An 18,587-nucleotide genomic window follows, 5' to 3' on the forward strand; every position below is an offset into this window, starting at 1 on the left:
CACTTTAATGTTCTTTGAGAGTGCCCATCTCAGACACTTGTATCAAAAGAGTTTCCCCAAGATGTGGACCAAACACCACATCCAGCATGCAGCTATTGTGATTCATTATTTATAGGAACATTGGAGATCAGAGTTGAGCTTTGTGTCAGTAATTCAGGGAAGCACAAGTCTTATTTTGCAGAAAATGTGCAGGCAGAATTAGTTTACTTTAATTTTTATCATCAGATTCAATCTGGTTTTTGGCAGTACTGTGACAGTCGCAAACTGAAAGCAAAATTATGAGTACATGAGCACAGGGTAATAGGGGTCCAATTGGTCACCACTGAAGCCAATGGAATCTTTACTAATGATGTCAATGGCTCAGGATCAGGCCCAGTAGGAAAATCACTGTAAAATATATGGCTTGTCTACACTGGACATTTGTGCTGCTTTAATTATACTGATAGTGTTCAGGTGGCATAGCCAACTCATTACTGGAATTATGTTATGGAATTAAGTATAAAGGTGCTTGATACGAAAGTTAAGCAGTAAGCATAAGGCTTACACCGGTACATTTAAGTTAACCAGCCCTTGCAGGTGAGCTCTGGTAGGCCAGAGCAGCACCGGCCTCAGCAGGGCCAGTGGACGAGGCAGCATGGCCCCAGTGGCCCAGGTGACAGGCCCTGAATTAAAAGTTTTCCGTTTTAACATCCATAGTTTATACATGGGTAGCTGTTCTCATATAGGAAGGGCAGAGGTGAACGTAGGCGGATGCGCCCTGGTGCGCAGCTCTGGCAAGAGCTGGCTGAGCTGCGGCAAAAGCCAGCAGGGAGCTATTTAAAGAGTTGGCAGGGGCCTGGGTTGCAATAGGACAGTACCGGTAAGACATGTTAAGTTAGTTTCACAGCTGGGAAAGGGGAATCATTGTGTCAATATAAGTTGCCTTTAGGCTGCTAAAAACAACATCCACACCAAGACTTTCCTGATATAACTATTTTGGTTAAAATTACCACTCACTAGCCAGTGTAATTTTATCAGTAAATCTTTTCAGCACAGACCAGGTCTTACTGTGACATGTAGAAAAGCAGCTGTGCTTTTGTAGTCTTCTCTTCTCTCTTGGATTGCAACAAGAGTGTGCTTCTTGCTTAGCCAGATCTGTGACAAGCACTGTAAACAATTTTTCCTGGGATAAATGGGGATTAAAGATAATCAGATGATTAGTAAACTGTAGGCCTCTCACAGTGTCCAAATAACTGGCACCTAATTCTCTAGTGCAGTGAAAACAGGTAAAGCATAAAAAATACATCCCACTTATCAGAAAAGGTTCAGGAGAGGGTATCAAGATATTTACCCTAAACACAATTGAAATGTTTTGTTAATTTTAAGAGATTTGCTGCATGCCTCAGCAGCGCCATAGAATGAAATGCCCACCAGCTAGTGCTGTCCCTCCAATACATTCTCTCAGATCTATTTGGCTTATCTGTTCCTCTGGCCCACGCTGCTAGCTCACATATTTTTATTGTGTCTCTCTGGAATAAGGATTTTCTTCGGAACATCCCAGGAAGTATTTTTTCATCCCAGCTCTGTAATAAATGGGTCTCTGTGCTGGATCAAGGGAACCATGAAGAGAAGATAAAAGACATCCAAAGGTAGAGTTCTTTATATTCTCTGTGTGGATTCCAAAATGGGGAATCCTGCAAAATAGACTTTTTACAGGCCCCAGTTAAGGAAAGCTACCCCCAATTTAGGAAAGTAAATACGCATATGCTCAAGTCCCTAAATGGGCCTTAAGTACATGCTAAAGTGCTTTCCTATAGAGGGAAGCTTTCCTAAATCATGTTCTCAGAACATGTGCACCCACGTTGGAGTACATGCCAGTAAGTGGATTTCAATCATTTCCTTTCACCAAACCACAGGAGAATGTTTATAAATATGCTCTTAAAGACCAGGGCTTCCACCTGCTACCACAAAATAGACAGAGTTTGTTTTAGATGGTACAGGAGCTTTGGCAAAAGGGGTGCAGCACTATTCAGCACCACTCTTCTTCCCCCCTCCCCCCTCCCGGTCAAATTTTGTGGTAGAGCTGGGATTATGTCACAATGAAATACTGGCATATGGCAATGGTGGATACCCCATTGCTGAGCATGTTAAAATTAAACTGGGCATAGCACTAGTATATTTGTCTTAGGGAAGAGCAAGTGGCATGCAGGCAGGAATGTGAACAAGGCGATCTATTAAATGGAACCCTGCCAATTTACATTAACAACTGGGTATCTGGAGCAAGTGACTGAATTTTGCAACCGAGTGAACCAGTGAGTTGACAACTAATTGAACAGAAACACCAATAAAGACCACAAGTTGTACTTGGGGTGTTGATGTGACAGTGCATTGTTAATTATTTCTTAGATAAGCTCACAGTATATCAACAACTATTGTGAACAGCACCATAGTAGAAGAGCACACTAAAATTTGAGCTCACTGGTACCTGCTGGGTCTTTGCTGACTAGCTTCTGGAACTAATAACCATTTCCTGCTCTAACCACTAGTCCATATTCTTGCCATCCGATTTTTGTAATGTCAGATGCTAACTCTAGATCAGTGGTTTTCAAACTTTTGAAAAAAATTGTTGATGCCTCCGACCCAGCATAATTTGACTAAAGTGAAGGCTCTGCGGTTGGGTTGAGGATGAGAGCTTTAGATCAGGGCTACTCAACTTTGGAAGTCCCAGGAGCCACAATGCGGCTCACAGAACACGCGGAGAGCCGCAACTTAAGTATACAGGCAGTCCCCGGGTTACGTACAAGATAGGGACTGTAGGTTTGTTCTTAAGTTGAATCTGTATGTAAGTCGGAACTGGCGTCCAGATTCAGCCGCTGCTGAAACTGACCAACAGGTGACTACAGGAAGCCCGAGGCAGAGTTGCTCTGCCCCGGGCTTCCTGGAATCAGCCGCTGATCAGTTTCAGCAGCGGCTGAATCTGGACGCCAGTTCCGACTTACATACAGATTCAACTTAAGAACCCCAGGCGTCCCTAAGTCAGCTGCTGCTGAAACTGATCAGCGGCTGATTCCAGGAAGCCCGGGGCAGAGCAACTCTTCCTCGGGCTTCCTGTAGTCAGCGCTGGTCAGTTTCAGCAGCGGCTGGCTTGGGGACGCTTGGGGCAGAGCAGCTGGGGTACTGCTGGGTTGCTACAGTAGCGCCGCTCCTCGGCGCTACTGGACCAACCCGGCAGCACCCCAGCTGCTCTGCCCCAGGCGTCCTGAGTCAGCCGCTGCTGAAACTGACCAGCAGCGGCTGAATCAGGACGCCTGGGGCAGAGCAGCTGGGGTGCTGCCGGGTTGGTCCAGTAGCGCCCAGAGCGGCGCTGCGGGACCAACCGGCAGCGCCCCAGCTGCTCTACTACAGACGTCCGGAGAAAAGCCTGGTCTGCTGGGGAGGTGGGGGGACGTACTAGCTGCGGGCCCCCCCCCCCCCACCAGCAGACCAGGGAGACACGGGAGGCGGACCGAGACGCACCGTGGTCCCGCCGCCTGGGTCCTCCGCAGCTTTGCTCCGCGTCTCCCTGGTCTGCTGGAGACCAGCAGACCACGGAGACGGGGAGCAAAGCCGCGGAGCACGCGGGCAGCGAGACAGCCCAGACGCGCCGCGGCTGTCCCGCTGCCGGCGTCCTCAGAGCAGACCTCCAGCAAACCAGGGAGGTCCTCCAGCAGACCAGGGAGACGCGGAGCAAACCCCGTTCGTAACTGCGGATCCGACACAAGTCGGATCCGCGTAACTCGGGGACTGCCTGTAGTTGCACATACCTGCAAATATGTATGTAAATAGCTTCTTTCACACTGATGGGCATGAATACAAAGATTAAGGGAAGACTATACAACAGACAGGCTCCATTAAGTCAGTTCTGCTGATATTAGTAAAATGCAATATTTACCCGATTTCCACCCATATGACCGCACTTTTAATGAGCAATGGCAGTCCAGGAATTTAACTACTAAAACGCATGTCAACAGAAGACCGTTATATTGACTACTTTTTTATTTTGGCTCCCACCCATGGGCTGAGTGTTGAGCCCCACGTAAACTCAAACTGCACTGCAGGCTGCACACAAACGGGTTGTGGGCCACATGTTGAGTAGCCCTGCTTTAGAGTGTAGGAGAGGGCTCTGACTTTGGGGGGACTAGGATCAGGTAGGAGGGGCTTACCTTGAGTGACTGCTGGTCAGTGATGCAGCGGAGGTGCTAAGACAAGCTTCCTGCCTCTCCAGGCACCGCAGACCATGCCGCACCTCCGAAGCAGCCAGCAGCAGGTTTCCAGCCAATGGGAGTGTAGATCTAGTGCTCAGGGCAGGGACAGTGTATGGAGCCCTGTGCTATTCTTTCTTTATAGTGCGCTGGGGCTGCTGCTGGCTGCTTTTGGGGCACAGTGCAGTCTGCGGTGCCAGGACAGACAAGTAGCCTGCCTTACCAGTGCCCACTGGTCATCTGATCCTCCTGCAGCAACGAGACCCTGTGCCTGACATTACACAAACCAGTACTGGGTCACAGCTCGTAGTTTGAAAACCATCCCCTAGTGAGTGGTGGGGGAAATGCTTTCTTAAGTTTTCATAAATGGCTTTTTTATGGCTTTTTTATTCAGGCTAATAGAGCAACTTCCCAGAGCCAATGTTGTTCTTTTACGTTACCTCTTTGGAGTACTACACAGCATAGAAAAGCAATCTGAACACAACCAGATGACTGCATTTAATCTAGCTGTGTGTATCGCACCCAGCATGCTGTGGCCTCCTGCTCCCTCAAGCCCTGAAACCGAAAGTGAATTCACAAAAAAGGTGAGTGAAGTCACAGTTTGCTAAGAAATCTCTGTGTCTGAAGGGGATAATAATGAGCACCTATATTCATCAATGCTTCTCCTCCCCAGAGACCTCTACAAACATTAAATAATTCATCCCCATTCTTCCCTGGAGACAAGGGGAGTGAGATCATAAAACATCCGGTGCACTGGTAACAATCACGTCCCCCTATAGGTGCTGCTTAATTAAGCTGGACTTAGAACAATTTTCACTGTATAATCATAGAAATGAAGGGTTGGAAGGGACCCAGAAAAATGATCATGTCCAGCCCTTTGTGCTGACAATAGAACCAAAATAAACCTTTCTGGAGGTCAGAGTCAAAGGAGGCCAGCAGTTGGTCAGTTCACTTAGGGCTTCCGGGAGCTCCAGGGAGAAAATTGTACATGGCAATTTGGAAGGAGCTGAGAGGGATCCAAGCATCATCTGTCTACCCAACTTCCTCCTTTGCAAGCAGCACTGCTGAAGGGGAAGTGGGGAAGGAATCTGCCACCATTTGGAGGCTGTTGCTAAAGGCAACAATACAGATGAGCCTAATGAGAAGGATGCAAAAGCATAAACTTTTAAATACTAGTTTGAAAATCCATCCACTGTAGGTTCATTTCCAGCCAAGGGGCAAGAGGGGTGCGGATGCAGATTCTGTTATGGTAAAATTGGAGGCACTTGCCTGAAAGTAAAAGAAATGTCATCTGCTGGGAGCCCGTTCATCCTTATGGAACTAACCTAGTCCTTGAAGTGTGTGTTGCTGAGGGACTGGCTGTTATCTTAGGGCTTGGGTGTGGTGCTCTACTAGTGGTTACTGTTCCATAAAGGCAAGGGAGTTCCTGGCCACTAGGAAGAGCAAGTGCCACCCCATTTCCCTCTAGATATGCCTGGTCCTCCCACTGTGATTGCCCACCATAATCTGCCAGTTTCCTACCCTTCCTTTGGTCTGTGCTCTAACCTGGGAGAAACTGGTGCCATTGGAAGGCCAGGTAATGGATGGGAAGAGCTGGGGTGGAAATGACTGCATGTCAGAGCCCGAGGCTGAGAGTGGGTCAGCATGGAGACCTACAGGGATGATGTGAGGAGTGATCTAGTTCTTGGTGAAGGAGACTCAATCTGTGTTGATGAAAGAGCAGGAACTCCAGTGAGGGAGGCTACAGTGGGGGGGGGGGGCAGGGGGAGAGCCAAAGAAGATGAGGGTGTACTAGAGTGTTCATCCTCTTGTCTATTACAGTGCAGGGCCTGTTAGTGCTATAAGAGCTAATATGAGCACAGGAAGAGCACGGGTTGGTTTCACAACGAGAGGTGCCTACGTGGGGCCTTTCAGATGGTTTAAGCATTCCAGAATAATCTTTTATAGATTTGGCTGCTCCCTTATCAGTCCTTCGCAGTTGTGTTGAGCCTAATGGATGAAAGTTGGAAGCAAGACAAATTCAGACTGTAAATGAGGTACAACAGTTTTAGCAGTGAGGGCAATCCACCATTGGAACAACTTACCAAGGGCTGATGGAGTCTGCATCACTGGTGGTTTTAAAACTGAGATTGGCCATTTTTCTAAAAGGCATGCTTTAGCGCAGACAGGAAGTATTTGGGGGAAGTCCTATGGACAGTGTTATACAAGAGGTCAGATGAGATGATCACTGTGGTCACTCTGGCCTTAGAATCTCTGAAACATCCATAGGAGCTGCCCATCTAGATGTACTTTGGAATAAATCAATGCAGAATGTAACGTGTTGAGTAAATCCAAGGCTGGAGCACCACACACATCATCCGCAGAAAGCCTGTAACATGATATTTGGGGCAACCTGTCCATTCACAGATTTTTGTTACCAATCTATATTCCTCTGAACTTATTGCCATTGCTTCATTGCAGGTTTCTATTCTGGTCCAGTTTCTAATTGAAAATTGCTGCAGGATTTTTGGAGAGGAAATTTCCTCCCTCTTTGGGGACATACTCATACGATGTGACAGAGAGGATGGCTCAGGTAACATGTTTCATTCATATTACCTAAACCCAGCCAGTCAGAAGAATCCATACTTTCTTAGGAAGCATATTAGTGCCCATTCATATAATCTGTGTATCCAAAATATTATTCAAATGTGGACACAGACATGCACTCTCCCTTTGTTATCGTGATAGTTGTGATTTTTATCCTGCACCATACACTATTTCGTTCACTCTTTTCACACCATTTCGCGTGATCTACAAAACTCACTTTGCAACTCACGAGTAATATGATTGATTGTCCCCGACTCCTCATGTAGTGTCTCTTGTGTAATATGACTAAATTTCTCTGTGACTCCACTTTAAATCCAAAGGCTTGAGTCTACTTGCTATGCCATAAGTGAAACTAGAACATGTCAGAAATATTGGATATAAACCTTCTAATGTATTGAGCACAATGAAAATTACACCCCAAATTCCTCACCTATCAGAACAATTGAACTGAATGTTCATAACATTAGTCATTTAATAGCCTGTAAGTAATTCATTGTCCATAGGCTGATTGTTAAGGAGTATCCATAAATCCATCCCAGCGCAGCACTGCATGTCAGCATGTGTTTAAATCCCTATGCTGCATTGGGGCTTAACAACATTTATTTCTTTTCCCTCTGAAAAATGATCATTTTGGAAGAATTCTGATCTTTTCGTATTTGGCCAAGTGTCAGTTTTAGAGGCTTTCCAGGGACAAACAATTTATTGAAGGGAAAGAATACTTTTGAAACAAAATGTAACTGTGTCATCAGCGTTGTTTGATCATGAACATGCTAATGTTGTTTTCATTATCTTGCAGACTTCTCTTCTTTTCATCTGAATGATTCTTCATATGACAGTTTGGAAAACGAACTGAATGATGATGTTAGCGCCTCATTTAGTGACTTGATCAAAAAACGAGGTCAAGATAACAGGAGCCGGGACTCAGTTTTGACTCTGAGTGATTGTGACTTGGACCAGCCTGAGATGGAAGAAATTAAAATTCAGCTGCCACACAAATCAAAACCAGTGCAAATTATTACTGGATCACACCATGAATCTGCATTGCAGAACCACTCTGAAAATGAGTCTTTTTGCTCCAGTACCTCTGGCTGTTTATCAGTAATGGGCCCAGATGCTTTCACAAGCTTGGGAAGACAGAGACGTTGCTCAGAGCCCACAATTGGCCTTCTTGCCTCTAAGTTCAGCCACCTCAGTGGAGATCATGAGAGCGCAGTGCGTAAAGCCAGCTGTGATGCAGTGCTGTCACACGTGGAGGAAGACTGTCTCAAGCAGCTTCGTTCATTACAGGTGGAAGGGCAAAAGCTTATTAATCAGGGATTGATTATGGGGATTGATGTGAGTAAGAGTGACACCATGGGCCAAAATGGTGAAAAGAAAGACTTGTCCAATTGCCTCCTCCCACCACCACCATTGAGGTTAAATATTTGCTCAAGAACTAGCTGTTCTAGTTTATCTTCTCCTGGAACGTCCCCCTCTGGGTCCTCCATGAGTTCTATGGACAGTGCTTTCTCTCAGTTTTCGGACTATTCAGTATTTACTCCAACCGAGACCTCCTCTCCTTTGGATTGCACTTTTCAGACTCAAAAGAAACATGGAGAGCTTTCTCCTGAATTTAACCCTTTCTCTGGAGTACATCTGGGCACTGGCTTCAGTTCTTTTCCTAACCAAGCCAGCAATACCAGCTCTGTTTGTATTGGAAAAGAGAGTCAAAAAAGCCCTGTAACTCTTCATCCCAGCACATGGCTGAAGAATGGAGCCTCTACGATGAAAAATTGGACTCTCCGAAAAAAGGAAAGAATGTCCAAGCAAGAGGAGAAAAGGAAGAGTGCTGTTAAAATAACTCTGGAACCACAAATGGACTCTTCAGATGCATCCGAAGACAACTTGTGTCAAGAACAGTGGCAAATTTTAAAATCACTTATGTCAACTGGAGCAATTAATGCTGCAGAAACAGCACCGGAGGGTAATTTTTCTTGTTCTCGGGGGGCTGGGCACCTGTGCAGCTCTCCACTGTGTCCGGTGGAAACCAAGGACAAGAGAGTAAAAGCTTTGGGTCTGTTGGCTGAGCAAAGCAAGGAAGAGGAGGAGGAGGAAGAGGAGGAGGAGGAGGAGGAGGAGGAGGCAAATTCTCCATTTCTTCAGTCACATAAAACAGAACCATCTAACTCTTTCACTCAGTGCACAAATCCAGGTGCTGAGCTTGTTTCTGAGCCAGACAATTTTGTCAGTGCTGGACATGAGCTGTCCTTGAAAAGTTCAAGTAAGACTGTGATTTCCACAGACTTAGAAGGCCAGCAAGTAACAAACTCCAAAAAAAATAAATATTTGTCAAACACTGAATCAGAAAATATTGATGAGTCCAAAGGAGACTTCTCTGAGTCTCCAGAAACCACAAAGGTAATTGATGACTGTTGGTTTAAACCTGATGTTAATAAATGCTTTCAGAAACCAGAGGAAGGGACCAGGGCCATGGCCCAGAATAGAAAGGAACGGCCAAACAAGCAGTGCAGTGATCCCAAGTTTGAAGAGCTTGACCAAAGATTTTTTGCCGAGGAATCTTATGTTTAAAGTCACCAATTTTGGGACTAATGTCAGATCAGATTTAATAGCCCAAGAGATGAACTTTTACTGGGGGAGGGGCTACAGTACTCATTCTGTCATTAGGAGAATAGCAAAGTAACTTCCCCATATACTGAGACTGTGACTGACTGACTAAATTCCTAAGATCTGGGAAGGTTGCAGGAAATAGTTAAGAGAAGCACTCGGTTCCAAGAGTGCAGTAGTGTATTTGACCAAGTCCTCCTCATGACCACTCATGTTAAATCTTGTAGATGTAAGTCCGTATCCTCTGTGGTTTTGATGTAGCATACATGGTCAACATAGATTCCATAACTGTGGTATTCTACTGCTGTTTTGAAACTATGATGGTTATTACTTTCATTGTCCTTCAAGAAAGAAGTGTGGTGCTTTGTATGTTAACAAGGTAATTGTCCAGTAGTTCCAGTCCTCTCAGTCTTGCTGCAAAAGATGAAAATGTAAGATTGAAGAATGTTGATGCTTATAACTAACAGCTCCCAATTATGTGTGTTTCGTTTATTGTGCTCTATTGGGGGTTCTTTTATGTTTAAGTTGTGTATAGTTTATTAATATTGCTGTAAAATGGCATATATTATTGCAAGAACACATGTAATTTTATTATGCATCCTCTAAATCATCTTATAATATATTAAAAGTAATGCATTATCTAAAATGCTTTGTTTGTATAATATATCTTGATAAATTTTGCTATTATATATGGTCTGAAATAAATGTGTATTTTTGTACTTGCAGAAACTGCTGCTAACTTTACAAATTCCGTTTTTGTTGTTATGGCACTGGTCTTGGTGTATACATTCAATGCTGTACATTAAATAAAATCCATTCTGTCATAAAGTCAACTGAAACAGTTTTTCCAAATAACCTTTCCTAAAGTCATACTTCTTTACCAATGTTAATGATGATGTTTCCTAAAAACCTATTTTGTTTTCCCTTTCTTTCCCCCTCCAGATTTTGACATTTGCCTCTGTAGTAAATGTTTTGGTTTTATCTCCTTGAAAAATATGGTACATTTCAGTTTTGGCAAAAAGAACTAGCTACAATGTGAATACAATTGGATAGAACTTTGAGGTCAGTTCTATGGGTTTTTTCCTAATGGTATTAATAGGAATTTTGCATAGGAAAGGATTTAGGGCAGGTCTACACTACAGGGACAGGTCAATCTAATCTGCATAATATGAGTTATGTTGGTAGCAAAACTCATATCAACGTAGCTTAGATCTGCCCACCACTGGGTCCACACCATTCTGTATCTGCAGTAAAAAAAAAAAAAACCTCTCCTGTTGACTCTTCTTACCCTTCTCATTCTGATGGAGTAGCGGAGTCAAAGGGAGAGCCATTAATGGTCAATTTATCATGTTTATGCTAAGTGTGATAAATCATTGCCCCGTCAATCTGGCCTGTAGTGAAGTCATACCGTTGTGTACAGCTTACTTTCTGTACAGCACTATGCATGCAAAGTGCATCTCAGACATATTGCTAACTCTATCCACATACTTATATAAGCAACTCCATCACAAGGCCTAGCCACATCATCAGGGGCACATACAACTGCACATCCTGTAATGTGATATATGCCATCAAGTGCCAGCAATGCTACTCTGCCATATATCTTGGCCAAACCAGACAGTCTCTGCAACAAAGGATAAATGCACACAAATCAGACATCGGTAATGGTAGCACATAAACCTGTAGAGGAGCATTTTAACCTCCTTGGACAGTCAATAATGGATTTAAAAGTACCCATTCTTCTACAAAAGAATTTTATCACCCAATTGCAATGGGAGAAAGCCAAACTGGAATTTGTTTACAAGCTATCAACTTAAACTTGGATAAAGATATTAACTAGTTAATGCACTACAAAGGCAATTTCCCCCACCTTTTGATAGTCGCATTTACACATCAGAAACTATGAATGGGACACATCCAGCCTGAGTTGAATAGCTTCATTAACAATGGTCCTACAGTTGATAAGTAACTGCTTTTGCTGTTCTATATGCCCTGGATTCTGTATTATCCTCACCACTGGATAATGCAGTTAAAGAAATAATTTCTCTTTCTCTTCTGCTATTCCTTAAGTCCTATCAAGGGTGAATCAGGAGTTTGCAGCTGAGCTCTAAAATGAGATGAAGAGTCAAGGAGAAGCAAAAAGGTATTTTCAGATAATATTTGCAGTGTTGTAATCACACTGGTCCCAGGATATTTCAGATAATAGAAGTTTGGCTGGGTAATGGATGTTCTATGAATAGTGGCAAGGTTCCACAGAAGGAGTAAGGGGAGGGAGGCAAGTGCTATCAGAATAACATTGATTCAATTGGTAACCTTTCCTTTTTTAAAAGGGCTTTTACCCCATCAGATAATATAGATCAGTATAATCATTTCAACTATGGGTTGTATTCAGTCACACAAATAAGTTTCCGAAAGCACCAATGAGACTGAGGCACCTAAGTCTCTGAGGTGTTTTTTGAAACTGTTACCTGTTGTCCAGTACCACAGTCAGCTGCAAAGAGCAGTCCATGGAAGCTCTGTGCCATTTCACCAGGCAGAACAGGCAGGCAGTCTGCATCTGTCAGCTGGAATGACTCAATATGTCTAGGAATGTCTCTTATATTGGAAATATTCACTCCAAGGCAGAATATTTTGAGACTTGACCATGCATATAGCTTATATCTGTCATTGTAGCTACATCTACAGAGACCCACTGAAGTAGCCAAGATTCTTCTTGCAGGTATAACTGTTGGGTCAGGCTCTAAAGCACCATCTGGTCTCTCTCCTCTTCTTGTGTATATATAGCTACAGTTATATTAATTAGAAGTCTAATGCACAAAATCTGACCTTTAACGACCTTCTCCTTCACAATGTAAATTCATCTATGTATGTTCCGGGTCTGTATTTAACAGCACTGCAACCCAGCTCCCTTCAAAAAACAAAACAAAAAAAGCCCACTGAATGTCTTGATGCTATTTTTAAATGACAGAAGGAGACCTCTTCAGTCCTTGTCAAACTGGTTGAAATCATATTGCCAGGCACTTTTAATCAAGGAGCAAATGTTAATTAATTGCACCAATAATAATTGTTAATAAAAACAGTCTCTGCAACATAAGCATTTTGTATTGCCAGTTCTATCTTACAGCAGTAGGAAGTGTATGAATATTAGTTCATCGCAACTTGTGTCCAGTGTATCTTAAAAAGCTGAAGGGCCAATGAGCAGACAGCAAGAAACCTGGGATTTTGTTGGTGGAGCCCAGATTTATGGAAAAGGCAGACCTGAAGTTCTTGCAGACGGCTCCTTCTTTGATAACTTCTGTCTCCTTGGAAGGGGGAAGTGGAGAGGGTTCAGCAGAACAAGCTGAATCCTTAAAATAGTGAAGATTCTAGCCTGAGTGGTGTGCTCCATGGTAGCTTCCCTGTAATCCTGCATGAGATTCACCTAAATGTGTAGTATGAAGAAATAGGGCAGACAATGCCCCTCTTCCACATTAACTTCTAATACAGCTACAGCTTGCCATTTAAAATCCATCCCTGGGTTTGTCCTTACTCACAGCCGTCCTGATCAATAGCAAAGGTTCGGGCTTAGCCTTTTGTCTACAGTAGCACTTTTGTCTAGCGGGGTATGAAAAAACACACACACCTTTGACCAACGTAAGTTTCACTGACAAAAGCCACATTGTGTACAGCAGGAGACACTATCCTGCCAACATAACCACCGCTGCTCATTGGTGATTATTTAATGTGCCAGCAGGAGAGCTCTGTCCTGTTGACAGAATGGCTACAGAAGAGATCTCACAGCAGCAGCAGTGGTGCTTCTGTAAGGTCCACAGTGTGTAGGCAGAGCCTTAAAAAAACACATACCCAAATGCTTAAATCTGTTCCTGCTGTGGAATGCATTTAAACGTGTACCCAAATGCTTTCCTGTATTGTTACTAAAAGGAAGAATAATAATGTTTAGGATTTATATAGCACTTTACTTCTTCAAAGTGGTGTTCAAACATAACTAACTCCTAATAGATGAGCAACTAGTTATCCCCAGACAGAGCTTATAGGAGAACTGTGCTCTTAAAAGTGGCCTTAGGGGGTTGCATGTTTGAGGCTCATTGTTTCCATATCAGCAGGGGCGGCCCTAGACTAGCTGCCAGCAACTGGCGCCCTAGGCGAACCATGCAATCGGCGCCCCCACCTCCAAACCCCTCAATGATATTGCGCCACCATTTGGAGCCCCATTTAACTTGGCACCCTAGGCGACCGCCTAGTTCGCCTATATGGACGGGCCGCCCCTGCATATCAGACTTACTCAGTTTATAATTTCTAATGTTGGCCTATTTTTTTCAAACTCAGCTCAACAAAGGATCAATCTGGGGTTTTTACACAGCCTCACAAGGGCCTGCATGGCTGCTATACCATGTGTTCTCCTGCGTCATTGCAGCTGCCCCAATGCCAGGCTGTCACACCATATTTTTACTTGTAAAAAGAGAAAACCTTGTCTGATGATTATTGCTGTGCAATAAGCATGGAAGTCTGTGATGCCATTTTTACAGCTGCATGGAAGAGCACACTGAGCAGTGACCTTTCTGCAGACTGGATAAAAGTCTCCTATAACTGCATTCTCTGGGCTCTGGAATGGAGACACTGCTTGCTTTTGCTTACTCCCTGAGAAGTAAGAAACTGAAAAGTGGGCGAGTCATAACTGGTAGAGCCAATTGTGCAGCCGATGAGATAGCAGGAAGCATGAAGAATCAAGAGAAACTACCTGCTTGAGACACATTCCCTTTGCTGCTCTTCCTAGAATCTCTGCCTGAGAAACTCCTAAATGTATTTGCCATGCTGGAAGAATTGTTTTCCAGGCCTAGAAGGTGAAAGCTTAGTTTATTTCCCAATGTTCATGGCATCTAAAACCAGATTTATGCTTAGGTACTTGAAAACTACAGCATCTTCTTTTGCCAGAAGTAGGAATGGTCCACAGGGGATGGAACACTTGATCATTGCCTGTTCATTCCCTCTGGGGCACCTGGCATTGGCCACTATTGGCAGACAGGATACTGGGCTAGGTGGACATTTGGTCTGACATATGGCTGCTCTTATGTTCTTATGACTTTACTTTTCTTCACTGAATTGCTCAGTGACAAGATTTACATTTGCCCCCACTTCTTACTTTCACAGGGCTCTGACATTCAAGCCCCTGGTTTAATGAGGTTCTTTTAAGTTACAGTGGTCCGCTCATTTGTGACAAGGTAAGCACAGTCCCAGTTTTCCATATTCCCACAATAATTACAACATTGGTAAAGCACCAAACCTATAAACCATATTCCAGAAGAGCAGCTGTGCTTTGCAAGAGCTCCTGGATTTCTCATGTGTTTCTAGTGTTGCTGGCCATAACTGCCCTCTTTTTAAATACACTCATCTGCACTTAATTACTCCCACTTGGTGTAGCATGTCTCTGAACTGCCTCTGAACAGGGGCTGTGCCTTAACACCTGAACCACCCAGCTTGCCTGTGCTCTCAAAGCTTTTCCTCTTTAAATGCCAGACTTATGAAGAGCTGAAACCAGCTGTTACATTTTGGGTCTAATTACAGCCAATGCAGCAGCTGCTGTTGTGACTGGAAATGCTGCCAGTCAGTAAAGGAAGTAAACTCTTTTAAGAAATCTCTTCCTTCCCCAGAACCTAGACTGGGGACATAGAGATGTAGTTCTTGTTGAGTCCTACTGCCCAGTGCTGCCCTAGAGGGTGTGACTCTGAGTTCAGTTCCAGAGAAGTAGGTGAAAGTCCCATGTTTAACTTGTCAAGCCTGAAATGACAGCAACTCTCTTGCTCCCACTTCAGCAGATACTTTGGCAATAGCATCCATAATGAGTCCATTCATTTATGTGGGAGCTGGTTTCAAAGCTAACTCTAGCAAGGACAGCCTGTCACTAAAAAGCCTTAGTATCGAAGGAGGGTTGGCAGAGAAAGGGGATAGTCAGGGGGATAGTTATTGCCATTTGAAGGCCTTTAACATTCCCATTTCTTCCTGCAGTTCTAGGCAGAAATGCTTTCAAAGAGGCAGTGGACTAGGGGTGAGGCAATTTGCTCTCTCAGCCAAAAACCAGTTGCTGAAGAAAGAATGAGAGAGAGGTTCAGGGGTCAGATTAGAGCTTTAGCTACTCACTCACTCTGCTAAAAGATGGCTCAGGTCATATTTTGTGCCCATTTCAAACATCCTTTTCCAGTGTTAGCTGGAGATGTAGAGTTGGGTGGAAGTAAAAAAGTTAGAGGGCATTGGGATGGGTGATCTTTTCATTGCCTTGGGGGGCCAGAGAGCCATACAGGCAGCAATAGAGGGGTGTTCTGAGTGCTGATTGCAGCATGGGAGGGGCTGGTGGTGTCTGAGGCTCTGGGAGAAATGGAATGACCCCAATCCTCACCAGCTCAACTTGCTTTTCCAATGTACTCTGTGGGCTTGATTCTTTGTGTCACGAAGGTCACTCAGTGCTGCTCTAGCAGGATGAAGTAAGCATGGAAATGGCTCCTTGTGAACATACCCTCTGCAGAGGCCTTCCCTTATCTGAGGAGACCTTATCTACTGGCTCAATACAGGCCCTGCTCCCAGTTCTGAGTGCCTGTCAGGAATGGGGAATGTCCAGAACAAACTGCTTTGCTATGGCTATTTTCAGCTTGCGGGGGGGGGGGGGGGGGGGATTGTATGTTGCAGCCTATTCCTCTCTGGGACAGAAAGGGAGTCAGTTCTGTCAGTACCATGCCAAATGTGGGCAGGTAGGATGTAGACATGAGAAATCCCCATCAGGATACACCTGTCACCTTAGAGTTCTTATATCCAGCCTTGTCTGTCACTCTAAGATCTGAACACGCCTCCCATGTGTTTAAAAATATAGTAGAACTAACTCTCCCTCCTCCATCTCAATGTTCAGGAGAAATGGCTAAATTAGTAGAGTGCCTGGTGTGTGTGATGTTAGTCCAGGGAGCATTTAGTGAAAGAACACTTTATCAATGAGTGAGTTCTGCATTTTTGTTCTAAACATGCTCGGCTGCGTCTAGACTGGCAAGTTTTTCCTCAAAAGCGGCCGCTTTTGCGCAAAAACTTGCCAGCTGTCTACACTGGCTGCTTGATTTTGCGCAAAAGCACTGATGTTCTACTGTCCGAAATCAGTGCTTCTTGCGCAAATGTTTTGACATTCCCGTTCAGGCAAAAGCCCTTTTCCGGAAATGTTTTTGTGCAAGAGGGCCAGTGTAGACAGCTAAAAACTGTTTTGCACAAAAAAGCCCCGATGGCAAAAATGGCGATCGGGGCTTTCTTGCGCAAAACCGTGTCTAGATTGGCACGGACACTTTTCCACAAAAAGTGCTTTTGTGGAAAAGCGTCCATGCCAATCTAAACGCTCTTTTCCGCAAATGCTTTTAACGGAAAAAGTTTTCTGTTAAAAGCATTTGCGGAAAATCATGCCAGTCTAGACGTAGCCGCTGAGTTTAGAGCTCATTCTTACCTCCTCTAGTCACAGAGCACCAGTGTTGTTCTGTCAGCACTCTGTGTTGCTAAGAACATAAATGTCCGCCTCTCGTAGCAGCCCAGGGATTAAGTGAATTGAATAAGGTCACTCCAGAATCTTGTGGCAGAGCCCACAATAGAATCCAGATCAACCAAGTCCTAGTACGGAGCCTTACCTACATGATTATCGTTCTTTTCCTCCCTTAGACTGTAGAATCCTCTTCCCAGGATAACCCCATCACTTGATACATCTTAAATTAAACTGGATGAAGCACTTTAAACTGTACTCTAGGAAATAATGTTGTAGCAGCCACACGAGATGGACTGAATGGTATTTGCAACTATAATTTGTGAGATCTGGGGTGATAGAAATAACCGCGGGCGATCTTGTAAGTGATGTGTTGCATGCATGGAGAATCATAGGTAGGGAACACTTTAACATTTGACAGATGCCAGGTTTAAACTGAATTACATTGTGCTGTGTGGGTGCGTGTGTGTCTTTTACTATTTTTTGAATGTCCATGTCATGTTTGTTTAATTTACTAATGAAAACAAATGTGTCCACCCTCAGCCCTGCGGGGTCAACTTGCAAGAGCTAATAAAGGAATCAACTTGTCAGCCTTCTGCCCAGCGCGGAAACATGCTTATAACCCAGAGCTCTCATTGTGGATGACTGATGCATGAAACTGAAGAGGATGCAAAATTGTGAAAAGCCCTATCCCTGAGGGCCACAAACTGCTTCAGCTACTAAACAGAGCAAATATGACATAAATGGTGTCATCATGGAAATGTGTATCTGATGTGGGGAGATCAGACCAGTGGCAGCTCCAAAATATCCATTCCTTTTCAGGAACAAAGAAAATACAGATTTGTAGGTAGTTCCAATCATCACCTGGGAAACGCTCATGAATAATTCCTCAACCAGCTTCCGGAACCTTTCAGATCTTTCCACAGAACTTATTTGATAAAATCCTGAGCTCTCCAGCCACGTGCTGCAGAAAGACCTTTTCTTCATTTTCATACACCCCACTGCTCCAGGAAGATGCTGCTTTGTTTCAACTCTGTTAGGCCATGGTAGGGACATTGTTTCCTGTCGTCAATACCCAGCAGAATGCTCTCAGTGCAACTTGACATCGTACGTCACTTCGTGCCTGCAAAAGATTTCTTAGCATACTTGGGATGGGCCAGTTCATTCATTGTAACATTCGAGTCACATGGCACCGAGGGAGGTAAACCTCTGATTGACAGGCCCCCACTGACTCTGTTTTTTCAGCTGGGAAGGCCCCTTCCCTGTATTGCAGAGCAGCCAATGCTGGGGTGGAAGTATTTGAAGCTCCTTAACCCAGATAGTTCTTTCTGGATTGGAAGAGCAGATTCTCTTTTATAGCCATTGTGATATGTTTACAGTTTCACCAGCATACCCACAGTGAAGTGTCACAGCACGTCTGTTACACATGGAGCCGTGGCTAAGCCAAGGTCGTTTTGAGAAAAACACTGAGACCCACATTACATCTGGTTTCCAGCTGTGCAAGTTAATAAAACTGAAGAAATGGGGGCGGGAGGCACTGAGATACGAAGCATGAAGCGCAGGCCACAAGTTGCGCGGTATTTCTCTGCGAGGTTGGTGGGTGGTTAGAGTGGGGGTGTATGGCAGAATGAGTCAGATTCCACTCTGCTGGGTTATGGCTTGTTTTTTTGTAAAGCCTC

General features: G+C 44.3%; 1 protein-coding gene across 4 annotated transcripts in view; it reads left to right on the forward strand.

Annotated features, from left to right (window-relative positions):
- ARHGAP20 (Rho GTPase activating protein 20) overlaps positions 1–10,239 on the forward strand; it is a 94,447-nt gene extending 84,208 nt beyond the window's left edge. For all 4 annotated transcript variants that reach the window (XM_089775621.1, XM_089775622.1, XM_089775623.1 and 1 more), the window contains 4 exons: positions 1,519–1,628; positions 4,615–4,804; positions 6,681–6,792; positions 7,603–10,239. In XM_089775621.1, coding sequence (XP_089631747.1) covers positions 1,519–1,628; positions 4,615–4,804; positions 6,681–6,792; positions 7,603–9,374 — 2,184 coding nt within the window. In that variant the 3' untranslated portion in view covers positions 9,375–10,239. The remainder of the gene's footprint in view (positions 1–1,518; positions 1,629–4,614; positions 4,805–6,680; positions 6,793–7,602) is intronic.
- The last annotated feature ends 8,348 nt before the right edge of the window (positions 10,240–18,587 follow it).

Source organism: Pelodiscus sinensis, chromosome 1 (assembly GCF_052426305.1).
Source record: "Pelodiscus sinensis isolate ZL-2025 chromosome 1, ASM5242630v1, whole genome shotgun sequence".
NCBI lineage: Eukaryota > Metazoa > Chordata > Testudines > Trionychidae > Pelodiscus > Pelodiscus sinensis.